Below are 25,826 nucleotides of genomic sequence, written 5' to 3' on the forward strand. Positions count from 1 at the left end.
AAAAAAAAAAAGAAAAAAGAAAATTGTCCTAGGAAAAAGGCTGTCTGTTGGTCCCTGTCTCTGTTATAATTGTCTCATCCCAGCTTATATTTATGAAACCACAGGAACCTGAAAGCTCCCTAACACTGTCTCTGAAATTGATAAGGGCTGAAGCACTGGAAATACTATTGAAACTTTATGAGGCAGCCATTCATTTGTTCATTCATTCAAACACATATTTATTGAGCACTACTGATTGTAGGCACTGATGATAGAGAGTAAGATACAGCCTGTGCTTTCAAGGTGCTTACACTCTAGCTGGAATAGTCAGAGAACCTGATAATTATAATAAAGAGTAAAGAGTGATATAATAAAGATGAGAGTAGGGTGTTATAGGGAGCAGAGAGAAGAAATTTCATTTTGCTTGAAGGGAAAAAGATATGAGATCAAAGAAGATAAATATTAAATAAATAAAGTAGAAAATACTGATATAGTATGATAAGGAGTAAGCTCAAGATGCTGTGGAAATATAAGCAGGCATCTAATCCAGACTAGAGGTCATTCTGGGAGAAGGAGTTAAGGAAGGGGATAACCGAAGTAAGTCAGACTTAAAGAAAAAGGAGAAGCTTGCTTAGTGTAAAGAGGGAGACAGATTTTTCTGGGCAGAGGGAACTGCATAAGCAGAGGTCTCATGTAAGAAAAAGCATTACATGTTTGGGTGACATGGAAGATAAGGCTGGAAATGTCACCAGGGAATAGATAATGCATTTTGCACTTTACCTTGAAATTGAATTATTTTATTTGTTTTGTTGTTTTGTTTTGTTTTGTTTTTTGAGATAGGGTCTGGCTTTATCACCCAGGCTGGAGTGCAGTAGTGCAATCACAGTTCACTGCAACCTTCACCTCCTGGGCTCAAGTGATCCTCCCACCTCAGCCTCCCAAGTAGCTGGAGTACAGGTACCTGCCACCATGACCAGCTGATTTTTTAATTTTTTTGTAGAGATGTGGTTTCACCCTGTTGCCCAGGCTGGTCTCAAACTCCTGGGCTCAAGCAATCCACCCACCTCAGCCTCCCAAAGTGCTGGGATTACAGACATGAGCCACCACACTTGGCAAACTGAAGTATTTTAGAGGCTGGAGTGACAAGATCAGATACTCACTTCAGTAAGCTTCCTTTGGGAGTTACGAGACAGATCATAAGGGTCTCAATTAAGAAGATGGCTATGTAAATTGATAAGGGGGTAAGAAGAAGATTATGTTATTGTTATTGATTACATAATGATTACATTAGGAGGAGGTGGAGGCGGAGGTACTAACACTATCGAGGGCCTACTCTATGCCACACATTGCTCTAGGTTACTTAAGTGAAAACACTCAGCGCTCACAACAATCTTATGAAAAACGTACTATTATTTCAATTTAGGAAACCGAGACACAGAGAGGTTAAATAACTTGCCAAATGTTGCGCACTTAATAATAGATGAAGATAAGAGAAAGCATTTAGAAAGTAGAGCCCAAAGTATTTGCTGATGGTCTTAATGAGGCGGATGAGGTCAATCCATTATCCAACTCCTCTATCTTCTTACCTCATAGCTGCCAATGGAACTGAGGTTACATTTTGTTTTCTTGGAATTCATTTTTAACCCCATCTCCTTCATTCCTGAACAGTAATGTAATTTATGACCTTTCTATAATCACCTCCTCTTAATAGTAGCAGAAGATTTCTTTCAGGAATCCAAAATTCAGATTAAGACTCACTAACCTTCATCAAATACAGCAAAAAGTAGTACAAATTTGTGCAAGGTCTGTGTTTTTTCCTTGGCCAGACTCCCTGAAAAAGAAGTGAGAACATTTATCTTCTATTTTAAAATCTCATGTAGGAAATTGTCACTAGCAGGAGACATTTCTTCATCAGTTACTTGAGAGTAAGAACAAATGTAGTCTTCTGTCTCTTGTTAACTTTGCTTTGTTGTTAGGTCTCCTATACCAGTATTTCTAAAACTATCTGGAACAAAGAATTTTTTTATTTCAACTTTGATGAAGACCACTACTTGCGTAAAATATGATAAAAATGAATTACTAAAGAAAAAAATTTAAAACATTTACAACATACAAGCCGTCATACACACACATCAGAGAGAAAAAGAAAAATTACAGCAACAGTACACATTGCTTCTGAAAAAAGGTGTGTATAAGCAATTAATATACATAATTTCTGTTACTCTTATAACTTTTTATACTTCTGCAATTGTAAATTAAAAGTTTTGAGTAAAATAATAATTGTCCATATTAAACATCTATACTCATATTTTTTTCAATAGCCCACAGTGCTTTTAATTATACTCACATTTTAAATGAATACCGTGTATATCAATAGCTAAAGTTTTTAATGGAACAAACTAGCTTGTTTCATGCTTTAACTGTTGAGCTTGTTGGCTATCTTTCTTAGCCTTATATATTTTTTAAATTTGGGAACTTTTGTTTGCAGGCTTATTTTGAGTAGAAAGATTTTTGTTTATGACATTTTGTCTTTCTTTCTCTCTCTTGCACCCTTAATGCTTAGAAATAAAAATTAGCTTGAACTAAGAAGGTAACAGTATGTGTGCTGCTACTCGTCAGGCTGGGTAAAAGACATAGGTAAAGCTAACTACAGAGTTAACAACACCATTTCTCCCAAGGACACATTGCCACTGTACAAACTCACTGAATACCAACTATTTGCTTTGATTATCTCTTGATTTCTTACTCAATTGAATTGTTTGTTCTTGGAATTCACAGCCTACCAGAAATGTCTGAACTAATAGCAATAAGAATGAAACATCTCATTCTTTCCTAGGTCATCTAAATTACTTTGACATGAAGAAGCAGCTCAATTTAAAGCTCAAGCTTCAGGTAAGGGATGCCTTGACTTAACATTTCATGTCTATGTTAACTTTTTAGTTAACTAGGACACTTCACAGTCTGGACCTCATGGTTATTTCTTTACACACAACTCTACTGTGCTTCATCTAAATATTACCTAACCTCCACCCTTCCCCCAAACTCTTTACTAACTCTATATAGTATTTTCCTTTGTTTAGGGAGGTGTCCACAGTCTCTTGTTGCCATGAGGCAATAAATCTGACTTTGCTGAACTATAGTGATCTTTGCTGTCCCTTGTGATCATTGGTTGATTAAACAAAGGATGTGTTCACTATCTAGCAAATCACACCCTAGAATGGAATTTTGGAGATACTGGCTAATGGAAATCTTGGGGATATTTCAGATTCCCCCACTGAACTGAGAAAACTTAGTTCCTATTCTAGGACTGGGTTTGCCAGTTATGTGATTGGCAAATATTTTCTCCCACTCTATAGTTTGTTGTTTCCTTTCTTCTGCTTGATTTGGGTTTGCTTTGCTCTTCTTTTTCTAGTGTCCTGGGGTGGAAATTTAGATTATCGAGTTGATATTTTTCTAATACAAGTGTTTAATTCTATAAAATTCCCTCTAAGCCCTGCTTCAGATATAAACCAAACATTTATTATTATTATGTGGTCTGTGGTTTCAGTGTCAGATCAGTTTTAAACCCTTTGCTGTGCCATTGACTCCAACACAGTGGCCAGTCTGGTACGTGAGGGGAAATCTCAGTTTCACAGTCTTCAGCATGCTAATTAGGATTCCATCCAGATATGTGTAGGTTGGGGGTAAATCCAGGAGTTAATGCACAACTTTATGGGTTTACTTTCCTGGGATCTTTTCTCTCTGTCATCTATAAACTTTCCAGTTCTGTGAGCTCCTTTTTTTGGTTTTCTAACCAGAAGCTTCCAACTTCCACAACTACATCATAGCTAAGGTCAAGCAACGGAAGGGGAAAGACAGAGAGAAAAGTAATGTGCTTTTGCCCCAGGGTCTTAGATCTGTAGCTGTACTGAATGAAGGATAATGTTCCCCTCCCTAAGTTTTTACTCGTGCAGGCTTCTGTTGCCAGCCACTGTCACTGGCACAGGCAACCTTGGACTGAAGCTTGAGAGAATGGTGGAAAAGAGGACAAAAACCCTAGGGGATTTCCCCTTCCATGCTCTTTGTGCATTTAGAGTTACCTTTCCCACTCCTTGAAATGCTAGAGGGTTTCTCCTGGAGCTCTCTTTGCAACATAGTACTCACTTCCAAGTCTCCAGTTATGTTTTAATTCAGGTTAAGGAATACTAGAGTGGGGAAAAACGTATACTCCCCCACAAGTTTGGTAACACTTTGAATTTTAGTGCCTTTTCTCTATTTACTTGTTCTATTTGCCTTTTAGAAATTTTTAAATATCTGGGCTTTGCATTTTGTCAAGGTTTTATAGATAAGTTCAATGGGAAATAAAGGGTGGAGTGTGTTTATCCATTTTACCCGGAGCTAGAACCTCTGTTGACTCTTTAATTCAACTCTGTGTCAAAGAATTATTTGGGTTTTTAACTTATTTCTTTATATGTCATATGTAAACACTAATGTTTTGATTATGTTCTTGTTCAATTAGCCTTTACATCTCATAAATAACACACTGTGGTTTTGGCACTTTCTCATTAATTATGACTATGAAACTGAACTTAGTATATGAAAAATCATACTTTCATCTGAAACTATTATAAACTACAAACCTTTCTCATGTTCTCCACTCCCCACTCCCATCTTTTTTTTGAATCACATTCATCACCATTCAGAAAGACTATGGTGATTCCTGTTAATAAATTCTTTGCCTATTCCCCATCAAAAGGTGGACTCCCCCTCTATAGACTGGTCTTAGTGATGCATTCTAACTAATAGAATGTATGTTATGTGAGTGATTTCCAAGGTTACATTAGAAAACATGAAACAGTTTCTAATGGGCTCTCTCAGGACCATATAAGAAGTCTGGCTACCCTGTAAGACCCATGTGAGAGAGACCATGTGGACAGTACCATCAAGCCAAGGTTAAAGACATGTGAATAAAGTCAACTCTGGGATGATTTCAGCTCTGGCCACTGTTTGACTATAGCCTCATGAGACACACTTAGATAGACCACCAAGTCAAAACACTCCCAAATTCCATGAGACCCACAGAAACCATGAGCGATAATAAGTGATTGTTGTTGTTTTAAGCCACTAAATTGTGGAGTTATGCAGTAAAAGATAACTGGAATAAGAAAAAGGTACAGTGAAGCTGATTTCACCATAAAAAAATAGGGTGAAAAACAAATTATGCAAAATTTACTTCCCTAATTTAATTTATGCTAAGGTATAAATTAAAAACAGGTTTGATTAGAATTATTTTAGAATATATTAATTCAATCCAAATTAATTAATTTTCAATAACATATATAAATAAATGCTGACTTTTCTTAGATTTTATATGCTTTTGGTCTGCAAATGACAAACTAACCACCTGAACCAGTCTATATGTGTTCACCTTCATGAAGTTTTCAAGGAACATAGCTCAATGTTTGCAAAAGGCAGAGGATGGTAGAAATCACTACTGATAAAGCCCACAGATTTGAAGAGGGAAACAGTAATGCTTTGAGGAGAGAGATTTAAGTCTGGAACTCAGCTGCTCCTGATCCCAGCTTAGAATTTATTGTGGTTATATAGAATGCATATCTGCTTCTCTCAGAAACTGGATTATTCTCCTTTCTATGAGCATGATGCTAGAGTAAAGAAGCCTCTTTCAGGTTAAGGAACACAAATGCTAACTGTTATAGATAGATCCAGTTGTTTGTACTTCTCTGCTTATTTCATCTCAATCATACACTTTCATACACTTACCTTCTCTACATACTAGTAGGGCTCCAATGAGGCCCGAATTCAAGTCTTTTACCAGGTCCACATGAGAAAGATATGAGTAGGTAAGGCACAGCGGGTCAGAGGCCATTGGACCATTCTCTTTCAGGACCTGCCAGACATATGTATGGCTTCCACCAGGAAAGACTTTATCATCTTCTTTCTCCCTTTGACTGGTCTGATCATCATATTCAGCTCCTATAGCAGGAAGAAATAAAATTGTCCTTTCTATACCCATTGTCCACTTAAAGAAACATATCAAGTTTACTGTCACCAATAGGTTCTACATAAGAAACAGACTTTTTGCATCATTGTTGTTGTTGTTGTTTTGAGACGGAGTCTCACTCTGTTGCCCAGGCTGGAGTGCTGTGGCACGATCTCGGCTCACAGCAACCTCCGCCTCCCAGATTCAAGTGATTCTCCTGCCTCAGACTCCCGAGTAGCTGGGATTACAGGCACACACTACCATGCCTGGTTAATTTTGTATTTTTAGTAGAGACAGAATTTCATCATATTGGTCAGGCTGGTCTTGAACTCCTGACCTTGTGATCCACCCACTTCAGCCTCCCAAAGTGCTGGGATTACAGGTGTGAGCCGCCACCTCTGGCCTACTTTCTGCATCTTAATTTGAAAAACTAACAAGTAGCAGCCACAAATGGGGAGAAGCCTCATATATTCCAGAGGATCTTGAGATCACTAACCGTAGTATGAGTAGTAAAAACTAGGTTCTGGTTGAGATCTCCACATTCTGTTAAATAATAAAATTGCTTCCATTATCGCATCTTTTTGCCTAATTCAATTCAACAACAAATACACTTTGTCACAGACTCTTTGGTAGGCACTAGTGAGGGTCAGGAAAGGGTAAGAAAGAGAGATTTAAGAAAATTTCTTAAACTTTGTTCTTTCCTAGTGGTACAACACTATGTTTGGTGGGGGACATAGACATATAAAGATATAATTATAATACCATGTGGAAATATTCACCTATTTATTCACAAATATTTATTGAGTTCTTATTCTTTACCAGACTCAGTTACAAGCTGAAAATATAAAGATCGAGATAGAAGTCTCTGCTTATGGAGCGAGCAACCCAGTGGATAAAAAAAGTAGTAAACAAGCTTCCTACTCTTCAGTAATGCTTGATGGAGGCGGAATTTGAGATGAATCTTAAAAGATAGATATATTTGCGTTATTTTTCATGTGTTTAATATAAAGAATTTAATGTTTTTGTGAGTGGATATTAGAAAATTATTCTTGGAATTGCATTGCTACTTTCACTTTTTTCTTTCAACACACTTTTTATGATGATGCATTTTAATGTACATTACAAATTTCATGACAGTCCACTCCTATATACTTTAGAAGTCATCTTTAAAAAAAATTTTCCCACATACACAAAATGACACTAGCACACCCGATCCAGTTAATATCACCTAATATCAATGCAATATTCAAATTTTTTTTTTTTTTTTTTTTTTACTCAGAGGTTTCCAACACATTTTATTTTGCAGACCACTGGTTTGTAGCTTTTGAGGACCAACATCTGTATATCAATTCCTATAAAATGTCCAACCAATTTCAGTTCCATAGCAGGCTCTTCCAAACTGCACACTATGCTTACGGGTGGAGGTCCAGTTACACATGCATAAAGGCTGCCCTGCCCACTGGTTCCCAGGGGAGGTCGCGTCGGAGTTAAAGCCTCTTCCAGGAGCTTGATCTTCCCAGGGGTCATTTCCTTTGGCAAGAAGTCAGTTTACACGTGCGGCTTTGATGCCTGTGAGCTGGAAGCACCAGAAACATGCAGGATGTGCTGCTTTTTCTCTCATGAAGGTGGGCACTCGAGGATCCAGTGCCCTCGTGCTTAGTGACAGGAATCCCTCCTCTTTGCTCAGTAGGTTAAAATATAAGGAAGCCTCCACTTTACGAAACACAGATAACACCTTTTTAGGTTGCCTATTTATTCTAGAACTACAAAATTTAATTCAAGAAAATATAGGTCCCATGAAAGACTTAAAAGTTTTATAAAACTAAAATCTAGTTTTTCCCGATAAATTGTACTTTAGGCAAAACCCTCCCAATGCTTCTAAAATAATACTAAAAGGGGCATCTGATTATACAAGAGCAATTTAAAAAGTTAAATATTTATTTGAATAACAAGTTTTAAGTTTGAGCTGCAACGTTGGCTGTGCAGGTTTTTAACACAGATCACGAAAAGGGTGCACAAAAAAGTACTGGCGCAAAGGACAAAATAATGCTAAGAATTAGGCTAAACAGCTGCTGATTTTAAGAAAACAAAAGGCCTGAAATCACTATACAAAATATAAAATGTATTAAACACTACCATCCACAGAACAGTCTTTATTATTGATTATATTTAAAAATTATTTGTGTAATTATATATTGAATTATAAATGAGTATTATACATCAACCTCCATTTGGAAGGCAATTCCTTGTAGCACTATAGAACATCTAATTACATTGCAAAAAGTATCCTTTTTTGCTATTGATAAAACAGTTAATATTACTGTAAATATCAGGAAGGCTACAAAAAAAGAAATAAGATTTATTTTTTGTCTTCAAAGGGTTTTCCATGCAGTGAAGCACTTGCCATGTTGAACTGAATGCACTACTGGAGAATGTTCTGGGTTCAAGATGCTCTTGAGAGACAAGACTAGGCTTTTCAAATCAAACACTCAAAGGAATCATGCAACCCTCCTATGACTGGGATATGACTGGGATACCATCATGTGCCACTTACCAGTGCTGGCTCTCCAGAAAACCATTCAAGACGCTTAAAAAAAAAAAATCAGACTTATATGATAAATATACATAAAATGAAGACACCAACTGCTATTTGACATGACTACTGGTAATGTCTGTGCTATGTGAAAGCACCTTTAAAAAGAGCCTATGCGGCAAGAGGTAAGTGTCTAAAGATTCAAAATGAATCAACAGTATTGGATAACAATATAATTCTCAACTCAGAGGCTGCCTCAAGATTAGGTGCATCTTCAGTTAATGTAACAGGAAAAAAGGCAATGGATTTTATTTTATTAATTGTATCCACTTACAAACAGACCTAAGGTCACCCCGATGTGTAGACACAATGAGATTTTTGTTGTTTATAGTCTTTAATTGAAGTGGTAAGGGAAACAGATCTATTTAAAATCAAAACCAAACAACTATTTCTGTCTAGATTAAGAGGTGGCCCCAGGTGTGGGATTCACCTTTTGAGTGGCCACTTGTGGTGCGACCTCGATGATCCGGGGTTTGTCTATCATTCTTGTTGTGCGGTTGTCCTTGTCTACGATCCCAATAATCCATGCTTGGTGGCCTTCACCATATTTGGGGGACTTTATCTCTGCATAGAACCGAGCTGCTTGCTCACGTGGTAAACAGATCAGAAGGCCGCCTGAGGTCTCTGGGCAGGTCCCGTGCATGAGGCCGAACATGTTTCCACAGGCTTTGCTCACCGCAGCCATCTTGGCCAGCACCGGGAGGCTGTGAATTACAAATGACACCTCGTTCCTCTGCTGCTTGACCAGGTTCTGCACATGGCCCCAAATCCCGAAGCCCGTGATGTCAGTGGCCGGGTGGGCACTGAACGTGTGCATAAGTCCTGCAGCTGTCTTGTTGAGCCTCGCCATGTTCATTATTGCCTCCTGGTAGGCCAGCTCTACATCTTCTTGGGTGATCACTAGTTTAATCTCATTCCATTTCTCAGGAATATCCAGCCACTGGTGCACAGCCACTGCCACCTGTGTCCCCAGGGGTTTTGTCAACACCAACACATCCCCTGGCACTGCATTGTCTGGCATGATAAATTCATTGGGCTGACAGTGGTAGCAACTCCTCCCAGGACAATCCAGGGGTTTAGTACTGTTTGGCCACCTGTTACAGACGTTTCTGCTTCCTCAGCTGCGTCTTTAAAACCTTCGATAATCAGAGGCATCACTTTATCCCTTTCCCTGTCGGTCATTTTATTACCGACTCCAAGGAGCATCAGCATATTGTCACATTCCGTGACCCCCGTTGTGTAGAGGTCACTGAGGACATTGGCACATGCTATCCTGCCCATCATGTAAGGGTCGTCTGCGATCGGGTAAATGTAATCTGTGGTTTGAACCAAGGAAAGCCCACCGTGCCTCAAAGGATTGACACAAGTATCCATTCCAATGCCAAGCCTTGGCATAACGGCTCCCAGAAACTGCTCATCTTCTTGGAAGTGGTTCTCTTGTAAAGATTCCAGCAATTTTTGCAGGACATCTTGGGGCACTTTGCAGCCTGTGCCCTTCAGTTCAGTGAATCTGGTTAGCCGGAAGCTTTTGTCCAATTCGTAACTTTTCAGGTTAAACGACTCCCGCATAGACATGGTTCTTGGGCCCCGCTCTCCTCACAGCTCAGCCCCTCCCCTACCTCTGCGGGTTGGCTGGGTTCTTTATGGATCGACCGGCTCGCTTTGCGCCCTCCGCCGCCTCCCGAAAACGGGCCGCGGGCCGCTCCCACAATGCACCGGGCGCGGCCGGGCTCCCTTAAGCGTCGCCGGAATAAAAATGCCGCGCCCCGCGGCTGCGGCGCAGGCCCGCGCCTGAGCGCCGCAGGGGCTCGCCTGGCTCGGCGCGGCCCTGCGGGAGCCGGGCCGCCGCGCTCCCCCCGGCTGGGCGCGCCTCAAATTTTCTCAATTGCTTCAAAGGCATCCTTTGTAGCTAGTTGGTCCAAATCAGAATTCAACCTAAGACTGCACATTGCATCTGGTTGTTTAGGCCCACACTCTCTTTTAGTAGGGAGTAGTCCCTTTTTTCCTGACACTCATTTAGTGAAAGAAAGTTGGCTTGCAGTCCTGTAGAATATCTCATGCTATTGAATATACCTAAGTTCCGATTAGATTCAAGTTAAGTAAGCTTTTGGCTAAAATACATCAAAGATGATGCTGAGTCCTTCATATTGTGCCATATCAGGGGCAGATAATATCTGGCCATCCCATCCTTAGTGACACTAAATTTGACCCGTGGATTAGCCTGATACCTCCATTCTAAACATTTCCAGTAGCAATCAAAAAGAAATCTCTGAGATATTATTTTGGCACCATACAAATGTCAAATTCCACATCAGCAATTCACCCAATGATTGTAACATCAGCTGGATGTGTTTGAAGTCAATCCTAGACAGGATATCATTTCATTTATGAGTATTTCAATATATATCTCTATTATATAAGGGCTCCTTTTAATGCGATCATTATTTTTTCAATGATCAATTACTTTGAACTTTGACAATGAGAACCCTTTCCTGCCAGCCCCATGGAGGGTTACAGACTGTATGTAAAATGTTTAATTTTGTAAAATACATTAAGCAAAGATGACAAAATGTTAACATCTGGCAAAGTGAGGTGATGGGCACATGTTTGTTTGTTATATTATTTTCTGTATCTATCTTTGTTTGAAATATTTCATTAGGAAAAAAATACTCTTTGTCCTAAGGCTCAGATTGTGGTGGGGGCAGGGGCGGGAGCGCATGCTGGAGGTTCGATGAGAAGCTAAGAATGTGTGAAAGCTAAGAAGCTAAGAATGTGTGGATTAGGGGAAATGTAGCAGTAGAATGAAATGTAGCAGTAGAATGCTTCAATGCTGAAGGCCCACCTGAGGTGAGACATCATTCAGTGTGATTGCATGATTTTATTTCAGCTATGTCCATCCGTTTGGTTGTTGGTAGAATAGGTGGAGAACAGATGTAACCAAGGTAAGTGACCTAGCTCAGAAAGATTTGAGTCTCTTCCTCTCCAGGAATGGGTTGAACCTAGTTTTCCTTGGACAGAAGAACTTGGCCATATCTGAGATGAGCCACTGCATCAGGAGCAGTAACTTCAACATATGCTAAACATTTCACTGGAAATGTACAGATGAGTGCTGTTCAATAGAAATATAATGCAAACCACATATGTAATTTTAAATTTTCTGGTAGTCACATCAAGAAAAGTAAAAAGAAATAGGTGAAATTATTTTAATAATGTATTTCATTTAACCTAGTATATCCAAATATAAGCATTTCAACTCGTATTTATAAACAGTGAATGAGATATTTTTCATCTTTTTTGTACTTAGCCTTTGAAATCTGGTGTGTATTTTACAGTATGTCTCAAGTAGGACTCACCACATTTCAAGTGCCTGATAGCTCGTGGCTACCATTTGAAGTGTGCAGTATAGACTCTATGGCTGGTGTCCCCTCATTGGATAAGATGTGGCCATTTGGGGGTCCTGAAAGGTGTTACCTTTTCTGATGGGTTTAACTTGAGCTAGATTTTAAAATATTATTTCCCCATAATTATGATTTTAAAAGCTCTTATCTCTCTCCCTGATGTCAGCAGAAAAGAGAAAGATAAAATTGCATTGGCCACTCTTTCCTCCACCAATTTTTGGAAAATTTCACCAATGTTGAACCACGATTATATGTAACTCTTTAAGATATAGCCAAGTCCAGACCCTCCAGATTTGCCATGGCTTCCTGTCTCTGATTATACACCTACATGTTTAGGGTAGGATCAGTAGTATAGAAGGAGCAGATAAAGGTAGGTTGTCCTGCCTTTGCACCATGCCTGCAACTATGAAAAGGACAAGACCAACACCCCCTTAAGACTCCTATAAGATCCATGGCCCACAAGATATGAAGTAGTAGAATCTTGATTTTATTATATATTTGGGCTCCATCCACTAAGTATAGGATTACCTGGTAATAGTAGGTCCTTTTTCTCACAAATTTCAAAATGCTGGCGGAAGTACTCTCATTGGCCTAGTTTGGGTAAGGTGCCCATCTCTGGACCAATCAACTGTGGCCAAGGAGGTGGGATACCAGTGTCAACTGCTCACCCCTAGATTAATTGCTATGGTCAGGGAGGCATGGGCTTTAAGAAAATGGCGGGTTCTGTTTGAAGTACATTCAGAAAAGCAATTCTGAGGGGGTACACAGGTGAGAAATGTTTAATTTTAGGAAGAAAAAGTGACTGGTGCCCACTGCACCCTCATTCTTGCATTGAGTATCCACTATAGGCTAGGCAGTATGTTATATGCTAAGGACACAGCAATAAATAAGACGAATTTCCCTATCTTGATATATTTATGATCTAGTAAATGTTAAGAAACACACATAATGTTCAGTTAGGACCTTAAAAGAGTTGAAAGAATTTGGTTCCAAGTCTTTGCTATTGTGAATAGTGCCGCACTAAACATACGTGTGCATGTGTTTTTATAGCAGCATGATTTATAATCCTTTGGGTATATACCCAGTAATGGGATGGCTGGGTCAAATGGTATTTCTAGTTTTAGATCCTTGAGGAATCGCCACACTGTCTTCCACAATGGTTGAACTAGTTTACAGTCCTACCAACAGTGTAAAAGCATTCCTATTTCTCCACATCCTCTCCAGCACCTGTTGTTTCCTGATTTTTTTAATGATCGCCATTCTAACTGGTGTGAGACGGTATCTCATCGTGGTTTTGATTTGCATTTCTCTGATGACCAGTGATGATGAGCATTTTTTCATGTGTCTGTTGGCTGCATAAATGTCTTCTTTTGAGAAGTGTCTGTTCATTTCCTTTGCCCACTTTTTGCACTCTAGCTTGCCCACATCAATCTCCAGACCATGTTCATTTGTATCAAAGAGGTCTGTGTGACCAGGTAAAGCAGAAAATTTGGAGATTTGGAAATTCAGGGAGATATTTTCATAGAGGTGGAAAATATAGTTGTCTGTCTCAAATCAAGATGCCCTACAAGCAAATTAACTTTAACTACCTCTCAAATAACTAACACTGCAACTCTATTGGGCTTCGTAAAACAATTATGTCCTTGGTGTGGAGACCACTAGGTCTCTCAGTTTGTTACATATGTATACGTGTGTCATGTTGGTGTGCTACATCCATTAACTTGTCATTTACATTAGTTATATCTCCTAATGCTATCCCTCCCCCAACTCCACCACAGTCCCCGGTGCGTGATGTTCCCCTTCCTGTGTCCAAGTGTTCTCATTGTTCAATTCCCGCCTATGAGTGAGAACATGGGGTGTTTGGTTTTCTGTTCTTGCGATAGTTTGCTGAGAATTATGGTTTTCAGCTCCTTCTATCAGAACCCTTTCTCAAGAGAGTGCTGAAGAACTCCATCATCCTGGCCATTGTCATTGAACTGGGTGAGACTGATGCTGCCTCTTGCTTTCTAACTCTTCCATACCACTCAACATCAAGATATACTGGGATAGAGGCTTGCTTCCCACTCCTGGATCACAATCTGTAAGAATGAGATAAGCCTTGAGCTCCCAGTGGCTATCTTTGCCATCATATTAGAAAAGCCTGCCTTAGAATGAAAACAAAAAGGACAGCCCAGCTGAGATGGTGGGAGAAAAATGGTCACAATGCTGAGAGCATCACTTGAATCCTTGGATCCAGCCATACTTGACTGACTCCATGGAACTTTTCAGTTACATGAACCAAATTCAACATTATTTATATGAATGCTTGCACTGTAGCACAGTGGTTCCAAGTATAAGTTCTGGAGTTAGATGGAGTTAGGTTTGAATCCTGATTCCACCACTTACTAGCTGTACAACCTTCAACTCAATACATATTAGTCATTATTGTTGTTATTATTATTTTTCAGTAAGTTTGTATTTAAGAGAATGGATCCAACTCCAGGTGTGCCACCATTGCAAAGCACACACATCTCACTGTTCTATTCCTGGAATGACAGGACAATAGGAGGGTATTTAACTCACCCTCAGAAGCTTTCCAGTAGGATACACCAACAGCATGAAGACTGACAGGATGGGAAGCCATGTTCTTAAGTGTAATGACCACTGTGTCATAAACCTCAGCCTGGATGGTAGGACCCAGCAGACCTGTAAGAATGAGATGTCCAGCAAAGGTCACTTGGGGATAGTACTCCAGAAAACCTGTTATCACAAAAGTTAAAGTCAAGGTCACAGTGGAGAAGCATGCCCCTGTAATTATTGATAAAAGGTAGTATTTGCTTGCCAACATCAGCCTAACCTTATGGTTGCTCTGAGGAAAGATTTCTGGCAATCATTCAATTCATTCATTCATTCATTCATTCATCTAGAGTTCCTACTATATTCTAGGAACTGTCTTATGCACTGGAGGTGCAGTAGCAAACAGGACAGATCATGGAGATCATATTCTCAAGATATTAATCATATAAAAAAATGAAAAAGAAAAATTCAAGTTGTTATAAATATTATAAAAGATAGTGGTTTGCTAGAAAATGATGAGGCAGGAGGTAGAGGATACTTTCAGTGTAGTAGTCAGGAAGGGCATCTCTGAGGAGGTGACATTTGAGTAGAGATCTGACTAATGAAAAAGAAGTAAGATTTTCAAAGATTTAGTGGAAGAGCATTGCAAGCAGATAAAACAAATGCAAAAGTCCAGAGGCAGAAATAAGCTTGGTCTAGTCGAGTAAAATGTGGCTGAAGCACAGTGAATCAGCAGGGGAGTAACAGAAAATATGGTCAAAAAGGAAACATAACATGTAGGACCTTGCAGGCCACAGGAATTTGGATGAATTTGGATTTTACAAGAAGTGAAATAAGAAGACTTGGAACTTGTTTTGGAGTAACAGTCAACAGGACTTGCTCATAAATATGATGCTGGAGATAGAAAAAAAGAGAGAGTAGTCAAAGAAAACTCCTATGATTTTGGCTTGTGCAACTGGGTTGTTAGTAAGGCCATGACAGAAAATCAAGAGGAAAATTAAGAGCTCCACTTTATGAATACACTAAATATAAAATGCCTATAAACAGTGTATTGAATGAACTGGATTTAGTGGGATAAAAACATAAAATAGCCTTATTTTTCTTAGACCACTGTTTTTAATTACATTATGTGAGATCTCCCTTTTCCTGCACTTTGGCTGATCCCAAATCTTTTCCAGTAACCTTCAGATATTAACCAACAGTATCACTTTTAGGTTCTAACAAGTCCAGTCCAGTCTAATACCAAATTTTTGATGTCTTCTGCAATTGCAAGTCCCCTTCCTTCTGCAGCTACGTTCTGACAGCCCCAGAAATTAGCAATATGTAAAATTAATTTTTTTGGCAGCTTCGCTGCTTTCCCATCTTCCGCCCCAACTCACCTTTCTGCCTCTGGACCCTCCATGGTAGGAGCAAGTGGGAAGGATGGCTGGACGGAGGGTGGGGGGAGGTAAAAAAAATAGGCACAACAACAAACTCTTTCTTGATAATGTGGCATTAGTACTCCCTAGTTGTGACACATACCAAAATTCTGCCTTTCTTTCTTAGGGAACTTATGAGTTCTTTGGAGACCTCTCCCTGCCAACATGGAGACACCCCCACTGCACCTGATCTTAGCATGGGATATACCTTCTCCTGCTGGTCACTTGTATCTCTCCTCTCAGATTCTGCTTCTGGCAGTACAACCCACACAGGCTTTTTCTGTTGAGGTTATCTAACCCCGGCAGGAAGACCTCTCAGACAGAGTCTTTGTAAGACAAGTCCCATTCAGTGACCTTCCTGGCCTTACACCTAACAGTGGTAGTGCAGTTAGCTCCCACTACAGCTCACTCCCCCTGCTATTCCATCAGAAGCCCTTTTGGCCTCTGACCTTGAAAATTTGTCCAGATAAAAACCAGGCAGTAGTCAGTGTCTCCCAAGTTCCATAGGTCCCTTGTCCAGTCTTCTAAGTGGTTCTCCCGAGGTCTCCTTGATTATAACTTGACATGAGGGACAGGCCTCCCATCCCCCATGGGGTAAGCAACACATAAAACACCAAAGAGGCTCTCCAAAGAAATATTCAAATCTAAAGTTTTTCATAAGTTCCCAGCCTTTTTTTAAATACAAGGTTGGAGGTGAGTCAGGCGCTAAGGGTTGCAGAACCAATTTTGGACTATTACCTGAACAAGTTCTAAATCGATAGGCTGATACCTCTCTTTAGAATAAGGGGATACTTCCCACCTGTAATTCTCAGCAACAATTCTAGGACAGAAAATATCCTATCATAACATGTTGTTACATATTTTATTTGACATCTAAGTAGAGGTAAGCAGTTGGCATAGACCAAGCAGAGGAAGATGGCCCAGTAAAAAGACAGAAAATGCAGTCAGTGTATTTCCCTATAGGTAGCAGTTAGGGAAACCTTCTCTTTGGCAGCTGCACTTTTTAACTGCAACCTCAAGATTGGGGAATCTGTGATAGAAAATAAGATACCCAATTTCATAATTAGCATTCAACATTGTTTTTATTACCCATCCAGGGTGGCCTTGGCTTAGCGATGTTGAAAAGGTGATCCGTGAATTCTACAAACACAGTCTTTTTGTACATGACTGAGGTGTTGAATGGAAAAGATCTTGGCACTCTAGGAGGAAATCTGTGAAGAAAGGAAAAAGTCGTTCATTTTGGTGGACGCTTCAAAAAGCAGCTGGAAGTAATGCTTCCATACTACTCTTTTCTACTATTAACAAGGAGGTAAATTTGAAGTTGTATATAAATCCCTAACATCCATTAAACTGAAACACTGTTTTCACAAGTCAACTGACACATTAGGTGTCATGTGATAAGAATCATAAAATCAGTAACCATACACTGCATCAGCCAAAAATCCTTTGCCAAAGTAATAGCTACTGCATCCTTCAATTTCATCTCTAAAACAGGCTATAACTTTCATCTAAGTACTCTGTATTCAAATTTTGTCAGTATGTACCTAAAATTATACTTCCCTCCTTAGGGATACCAGGAATATCACAGAGAGAATTACCTTTCAGCAGACTATGTATATTGAAACCTACTAGTGCCAGGAGCTGTAATTCAGAATCAGTCCTACGTTAATGCTCATTCTTGTCTCCACTCAGATACTCCCAATTACTCATTTATTCATGAACCAGCTACTGAATCAGAAATTATATAATTACTTATATAAATGTTCCCAAAATGTTATTATTTGCCTCCATTGTCAAAGCCGTTTTAAGTGAAAGCTGGTTCCCAACTTTTCCTCTCTCCCTGTGTGACAGTTTAGCATGTCGGGGGCCTCCTCAAGCCAAATAATCAAAAGGACCAATGTGAATCTTGGTGAATAAGGGACACTGGCCCCAAGTGAATTGGTAGAAATTACAAAGTGGTTGAAGGTGACTATCTCCACTCACTAGTTTCATGTGCTGATGAGTTTTGCACACCACGGAGCAGTTTTGCAGCTTTCTCTATGCCACAAAGAGCCTCTCTTCCTGACTTTTATGCTTCTGGACATCTAACTTTTATCGCCCATCAGATTTTACCAATTGGTATCATTTCAACAAGCCAAAGGCACAACACACGGGCATTTGGGTAATTAAGGGCTTAGTCGGAGAAAGCAAGGCTCCTGCCCTGGAAAAAAAGCTTTCATGTATAGATCTAAAATTGAGCATTCGCCCTCCACAGATGTACATTGATTCACTTATGAACCACATACTACATGCCACTGTGCCATAACAAAGCACATCAGACATAAATATGGAAAAGGAGAGATTTTTAAAGACATACACTTAGATGTGAAGCAGTTGTTTTGAGTCTCGTGTCTTACTGACTCTCAGGGGCTTTTGAAAAGTGGTAGATGTGAAAGATGGAGAACAGCACAAATAAACGCTCGGTATGGTGGACTACTGAAGAAAGAACCCCAAATATCATCCAGCGAGACACTCCCTCCATTGTCATAAATGACGGCAATAATGATAAAGTGAGGGAAAGGAGAGGGAGTTTCTGATTGTAAGTATTCACATGCTTGGAATAAAAGCCATACCATGCCTCAGATCATCAGGATGTGAAACGAGTAAGAAGGGGTCTGGGCATTTATCACTTGTTTATTTCTTTCTCAATCTTGTGGTGAAATAACAAAAGTCTCATTGTTCCTTTCAGGAGCAGCCACACTGGAGAATCATTCATTCTTGTAAGAAAGTTTGCTTTTCCTTTAGTCAGAATGCTGAGATAGAGAAGGAAAATACAATCTAAAAATGGTGAAAATAGCTAAATTGGTAAATCAGTGACCCATGGGGATTTCAGTTTTAATAATCGTGGTAAAATACACATAAAATTTACTATCTTAATCTTTTTTTTTTTTTTTTGACAGGGTCTCACTCGGTCGCTCAGGCTGGAGTGCAGTGGCGAGATCCGCCTCCCAGGTTCGAGCGATCCTCCCGCCTCAGCCGCCAGAGTAGCTGGGACTACAGGCGTGCGCCACCATGCCTAGCTAATTTTTTTGTAGAGACAGGGTTTCACCATGTTGCCCAGGCTGGTGTCAAACTCCTGGGCTCAAGCAATTCACCCTCCTTGGCCTCCCAAAGTGCTGGGATTATAGGCGTGAGGCACCACGCCCAGCCTAACCATGTTTAAATGTACAGTTCAGTAGTATTAAATATTCTGGCCAGGTGTGGTGGCACACACCTGTAATCCCAGTACTTTGGGAGGCCAGGGCAGAAGGATCACTTGAGCCCAGGAGTTCAACACCAGCCTGGGCAACATAGCAATACCTGGCCTCTACAAATAATAATAATTAGCCAGGCGTGGTGGTGTGCACCTGTGGTCTTAGCTACTTTGGCGCCTGTGGTGGGAGGATCACTTGAGCTCAGATGGTTGAGGCTGCAGTGAGCTATGATCGCAAAACTGTACTCCAGCCTGGGCAACAGAGTGAGATCCCATCTCAAAAAAGAAAACATGTGTAATATTCTCCCATTCACCTCCAGAATTAATTTTATGTTGCAAACTGAAACTGTATAAACATTAAATAATAACTCTCACCTCCCCCAGTCTCTGGCATCTACCATTCTACTTTCTGTATGATTGTGACTACTCAAAGTACCCAATATAAGTGGAATCATACAGCATTTGTCTTTTTGTGACTGGCTTATTTCACTTAGCATAATATACTCAAGGTTCATCTATGTCGTAGCATGTGTCAGAATTTCCTTCTTTCGTAATGCTTTGTGTGTATATACCACATTTAGATTATCCATTCATCTGTCAATAGACACTTGCAGGACTTCTACATTTTAGCTATTGTGAATAATGCTGCTTATGAACATGGATATGATGGTTAATTTTATATGTCAACTTGACTGGGCTAAGACATGCTCAGATACATGGTAAAACAGTATTTCTAGGTATGTCTGTGACGATGTTTCCAGAAGAGAATAGCATTTGAATTTGTAAAGAAGATCACTCTCACCAATGTGGGTGGGCATTATCCATTCCACTGAGGGCCTGAATAGAACAAAAAGACAGAGGAAGGGCAAATTCACTTTCCCTGTTTGAACTGGGACATCTATCTTCTGCCCTTGGACATAAGCATTCTTGGTTCTGCCTTCTGACTTGAACCCTGTATTTTTACCACACACACACACAGACACACACACATATATATATATACACACACACACCCACACCCACACACACACACACACTCTTGGATCTGTTTCATTGAAGAACCCTAATACAATTGATGTATAAATATCTCTTTAAGACCCCATTTCAGTTCTTTTGCATATATAGCCAGAAGTCGAGTTGCTGGATCATATGGTAATTCTGTTTAATTTTTTGAGAAACTGCCCTATTGTTTTCCACAGCAGCTGTACCACTTTTACATTCCCAACAGTGCACAAAGGTTCCAATTTCTCCACATCCTCACCAACACTCATTATTTTCTGTTTTAGTTTTGATAGTAGCCATCCTAATGGGTGTGAGGCGGTATCTCTTTGTAGTTTTGATTTATATTTCTCTAATGATTGGTGATGTTGAGCATCTTTTCATGTACTTATTGGCCATTTGTATATCTTCTTTGGAGGAATGCCTACTCAAGTCCTTTGCCCATTTTAAAATCAGGTTGTCTGCTTTCTTGTTGTTGAGTTTTAGGAGTTCTCCATATATTCTGGATAGTAATCTCTTATATGATTTGCAAAGATTTTCTCCCATTCTATGGGTTGTCTTTTAACTCTGCTGATGGTGTCTTTTGATGAACAAATTTAAAATTTTTTCATGAAGTCCAATTTGTGTTTTTCTTTCATTGCCTATGCCTTTGGTGTCATATCCAAACAGTCATTGCCAAATCCAATGTCACAAAGTTTTGCCCTATGTTTTCTCCTGAGAGTTTTATAATTTTAGGTCTTACATTTAGGTAATGGATCCATTTTGAGTTAATTTTTATATGGTGTTAGATAAGGGTTCAACTTCATTCTTTTTCATGTAGATAACCAGTTTTCCCAGCACTGTTTGTTGAAGACTATTGTTTTCCTATTGAATGGTCTTGGCACCCTTGTAGAAGATCATTTGGCCATATACAAAAGGGCTTATTTCTGGACTCCTTATTCTATTCCATTGGTCTATATGTCTATCTTTATGCCAGTACCACACTGTTTTGATTACTGTAGCTTTGTAGTAAGTTTTGAAATCAAGAAATATGAGTCCTTTAACTTTGTTCTTTTTAGAGTTATTTTGGCTATTCTGTGTCCTTTGAGATTTTTTTCTTTTTTTTTTTTTTTTCTTTTTTTTTTTTTGAGACAGAGTCTTGCTCTGTCACCCAGGTTGGAGTGCAATGGCGTAATCTCGGCTCACTGCAAGCTCCACCTCCTGGGTTCATGCCCTTCTCCTGCCTCAGCCTCCTCCCACCACCACACCCGGCTAATGTTTTGTGTTTTTAGTAGAGACAGGGTTTCACCGTGTTAGCCAGGATGGTTTCGATCTCCTGACCTCGTGATCCACCCGCCTTGGCCTCCGAAAGTGCTAGGATTATAGGCATGAACCACCATGCCCGGCCCCTTGAGATTCTATATGAATTTTTGCGTGAGTTTTTCTATTTCTGCAAGAAATGTCACAGGAATTTTGATAGAGATTGCATTAAATCTATAAATTGACATCTTAACAATATTGACACCTTAACAATATTGTCTTCCAATCCATTAACATAGGATGTCTTTCAATTCATTTATGTTTCCTTTAATTTCCTTCAGGAATATTTTGTTGTTTTCATTGCACAAGTGTTTCACCTCCTTGGTTAGGTTAATTCCTAAGTATTTTATTCTTTTATATGCTATTGTAGGTGGAATTATTTCCTTAATTTCCTTTGAAGTGTTCATTTTTGGTGCATATAAATGCAACTGATGTTTTAAATTTTTATTTACTTTTTTTAGGATAGAGGGTCATGGTCTGTCACTGGAGTGCAGTGGCACAATCATAGCTTTACTGCAGCCTTGAACTCTTGAGCTCAAGTGATCCTCCCACCTTAGCCTCCCAAGTAACTGGGACTACAGACTTGCACCACCACCTCTGGCTAATCTTTTTTTAAATTTTTTGAGACAGGGTCTTGCTATGTTGCCCAGGCTGATCTCCAACTCTTGGCCTCAAACAAACTTCCTGCCTTGACCTCCCAAAGTGCAGGATTACAGGTGTGAGCCACCATGCCCAGCCACAATTTATTTTTTTGTGTTGACTTTGTATCCTGCTACTCTGTTGAATTGATTGACTAGTTCCAACAGTGGTATGTGTTTATGTGTGTGTTTCTGTCTGTATGTGTGATTGTTAGGGTTTTCTACAAAAATGATTACATCATCTGTGAACAGAGATAATTTTGCTTCTTCCTTTCCAGTTTGGATGTATTTTATTTCTTTTTCTTCCCTAATTGCTCTGACTAGGACTTCCAGCACTATGTTGAGTAGAAGTGGTGAAAGGGGTCATCCTTGTCTTGTTCCTGATCTTAGAGGAAAAGCTTTCAGTTTTTCACCATTGAGTATGATGTTCGCTGTGGGTTTTTCACATATGGTTCGTACTATGTTGATATAGTTTCCTTTTATTCCTAGTTTGTTGAGTGTTATCATCATGAAAGGGTATTGAATTTTGTCAAAAGATTTTTCTGCATCAATTGAGATAATCACATTTTGTCCTTCGTTCTGTTAATGTGGTGTATCACATTGACTGATTTTTGTATATTAAAACATCCTTGCATTCCAGGAGTAAATCCCATGTAGTCATGCTGCATAATCCTTTTAATATGCTCCTGGACTTGATTTGCTAGTATTTTGTTGAGGATTTTTGCATGATAAGAGATACCGGCCTGTAGTTTTTGTTTGTTTGTTTTGTTTTTGTTTTTGTTTTCTCATAATGTCTCTGTCTGGCTTTGGGATCAGGGTAGTGCTGACCTCATAGAATGAGTTGAGAGATGTTCCCTCTTACATTTTTTGGAAAAGTTTGAGAACGATTGGTGTGAGTAATTTTTAATTTTGAAAAGGCAACATACTTAAAAAGTAGACAATCAGACTTCTGGTTTCCAGTCTGGCATGTAAGGAGCTTAGAAGGTGCTACTCCGTCTTAACAAGTAAAAAGCTGAATAAACTGAAAAAATCAACAACTCTTCTTCAGATAAGCCAGAGAAGTGAGGTCACAGGTCAATCTGCTGCCCCCACACATTGGAAAGACAGGTGAATACAGAGAATCACAACTTACTGAAGCCAAAATCTAAGCACAGAAACTTCCATGGGAACCAGCATCAGGGTAGGAAAACCTGAACTGTAATTGACAAATTGCTGCAAGCTCAGTGTGGACAAGTCTGAGAGTTTAAAACTCCATTGAGGAGGGGGGCGGGCATGGTGGCTCATGCCTGTAATCCCAGCACTTTGGGAGGCAGCTCAATCACTTGAGGTCAGGAGTTCGAGACCAGCCTGGCCAACATGGTGATACCCTGTCTCCACCAAAAGTACAAAAATTAGTGGGGAGTGGTGGCATGTGTTTATAATCCCAGCTATTTGGGAGTCTGAGGCAGGAGAATTGCTTGAGCCTGGGAGGCAGAGGTTGTAGTGAGCTGAGATCACACAACTGCACTCCAGCCTGGGTGACAGAGCAAGAATCCATTTGAAAAAAAAAAGAAAGAAAGAAAAGGTTCCAAGATGGCCAAATAGGAACAGCTCCTGGCTACAGCTCCCAGTGTGAGCAACACAGAAGACAGGCGATTTCTGCATTTCCAACTGAGGTACCAGGTTCATCTCACTGGGGTGTGTCGGACAGTGGGTGCAGGACAGTGGGTGCAGCCCAACGAGTGAGAGCCAAAGCAGGGCAAGGCATAGCCTCACCCAGCAACCGCAAGGGGGAAGGGAATTCCCTTTCCTAGCCAACAGAAACCGTGACACACAGCACCTGGAAAATCGGGTCACTCCCACCCTAATACTGTGCTTTTCCAAGGGTCTTAGCAAATGGCACACCAGGAGATTATATCCTGCGCCTGGCTCAGAGGGTCCCATGCCCATGGAGCCTCCCTCATTGCTAGCACAGCAGTCTGAGATCTAACAGCAAGGCGGCAGGGATGTTGGGGAAGGGGTGCCCGCCATTTCTGAGGCTTAAGTAGGTAAACAAAGCGGCCTGGAAGCTCGATCTGGGTGGAGCCCACCACAGCTCAAGGAGGCCTGCCTGCCTCTGTAGACTCCATCTCTGGGGACAGGGCATAGCCAAACAAAAGGCAGCAGAAACCTCTGCAGATGTAAATGTCCCTGTCTAACAGCTTTGAAGAGAGTAGTGGTTCTTCCAGCACAGAGTTTGAGATCTGAGAATGGACAGACTGCCTGCTCAAGTGGGTCCCTGACACCCAAGTAGCCTAACTGGGAGACACCCCCAATTAGGGGCAGACGGACACAACACACCTCAAATGGCCGGATACCCCTCTGAGATGAAGCTTCCAGAGGAACGATCAGGCAGCAACAATTGCTGTTCAGCAATATTCACTCTTCTGGAGCCTCCACTGATACCCAGGCAAACAGGGTCTGGAGTGGACCTCAAGAAAACTCCAACAGACCTGCAGCTGACGGTCCTGACTGTTAGAAGGAAACCTAACAAACAGAAAGGACATCCACACCAAAACCCCATCTGTATGTCACCATCATCAAAGACCAAAGGCGGATAAAACCACAAAGATAGGGAAAAAGCAGTGCAGAAAAGCCCAAAATTCTAAAAATCAGAGTGCCTCTGTCCCTCCAAAGGAATGCCGCTCCTCGCCAGCAATGGAACAAAGCTGGATGGAGAATGACTTTGACCAGTTGAGAGAAGAAAGCTTCAGACAATCAAACTTCTCCGAGCTAAAGGAGGAAGTTCAAACCCATTGCAAAGAAGCTAAAAACCTTGAAAAAAGATTAGATAAATGGCTAACTAGAATAACCAATGTAGAGAAGTCCTTAAATGACCTGATAGAGCTGAAAACCATGGCATGAGAACTACGTGACAAATGCACAAGCTTCAGTAACCAATGCTAGGAAGAAACTGCGGCAACTAACAAGCAAAATAACAAGCTAACATCATAATGATGGGACCAAATTCAGACATAACAATATTAAACTTAAAAGTAAATGGGCTAAATGCTCCAATTAAAAGACACAGACTGGCAAATTGGATAAAGAATCAAGACCCATCAGTGTGCTGTATTCAGGAGACCCATCTCACATGCAGAGACACACATAGGCTCAAGGGATAGAGGAAGATCTACCAAGCAAATGGAAAACAAAAAAAGGCACAGGTTGCAATCCTAGTCTCTGATAAAACAGACTTTAAACCAACAAAGATCAAAAGAGACAAAGAAGGCCATTACATAAGGGTAAAGGGATCAATTCCACAAGAAGAGCTAACTATCCTAAATATATATGCACCCAATACAGGAGCACCCCGATTCATAAAGCAAGTCCTTAAAGACTTACAAAGCGACTCAGACTCCCACACAATAATAAGGGGAGACTTTAACACCCCACTGTTAACATTAGACAGATCAACGAGACAGAACGTTAAAAAGGATATCCAGGAATTGAACTCAGCTCTGCACCAAGCAGACCTAATAGACATCTACAGAACTCTCCACCCCAAATCAACAGAACATACATTCTTCTCAGCACCACATCGCACTTATTCCAAAATTGACCACATAGTTGGAAGTAAAGCACTCCTCAGCAAATGTAAAGAACAGAAATTATACAAACTGTCTCTCAGGCCACAGTGCAATCAAACTAGAACTCAGGATTTAAAAACTCACTCAAAACCACTCAACTACATGGAAACTGAACAACCTGCTCCT

General features: G+C 40.2%; 1 protein-coding gene and 1 pseudogene across 2 annotated transcripts in view; both read right to left on the bottom strand.

The window, feature by feature from the left end:
- Positions 1 to 25,826, bottom strand: part of F8 (coagulation factor VIII) — a 222,598-nt gene that overhangs the window by 175,709 nt on the left and 21,063 nt on the right. The window contains exons 2-5 of the mRNA XM_025371967.1: positions 17,014 to 17,135; positions 14,513 to 14,635; positions 5,740 to 5,952; positions 1,742 to 1,810 (exon numbers count right to left, since the gene is read on the bottom strand). Of these exons, the coding sequence (XP_025227752.1) occupies positions 1,742 to 1,810; positions 5,740 to 5,952; positions 14,513 to 14,635; positions 17,014 to 17,135 (527 nt within the window). The remainder of the gene's footprint in view (positions 1 to 1,741; positions 1,811 to 5,739; positions 5,953 to 14,512; positions 14,636 to 17,013; positions 17,136 to 25,826) is intronic.
- On the bottom strand, positions 8,953 to 10,416 carry LOC112615375 (annotated as a pseudogene). The gene has a single exon (XR_003117335.1). The product of XR_003117335.1 is annotated as a selenide, water dikinase 1 pseudogene (transcript).

This window comes from Theropithecus gelada, chromosome X (assembly GCF_003255815.1).
Source record: "Theropithecus gelada isolate Dixy chromosome X, Tgel_1.0, whole genome shotgun sequence".
Classification (NCBI taxonomy): Eukaryota; Metazoa; Chordata; class Mammalia; order Primates; family Cercopithecidae; genus Theropithecus; species Theropithecus gelada.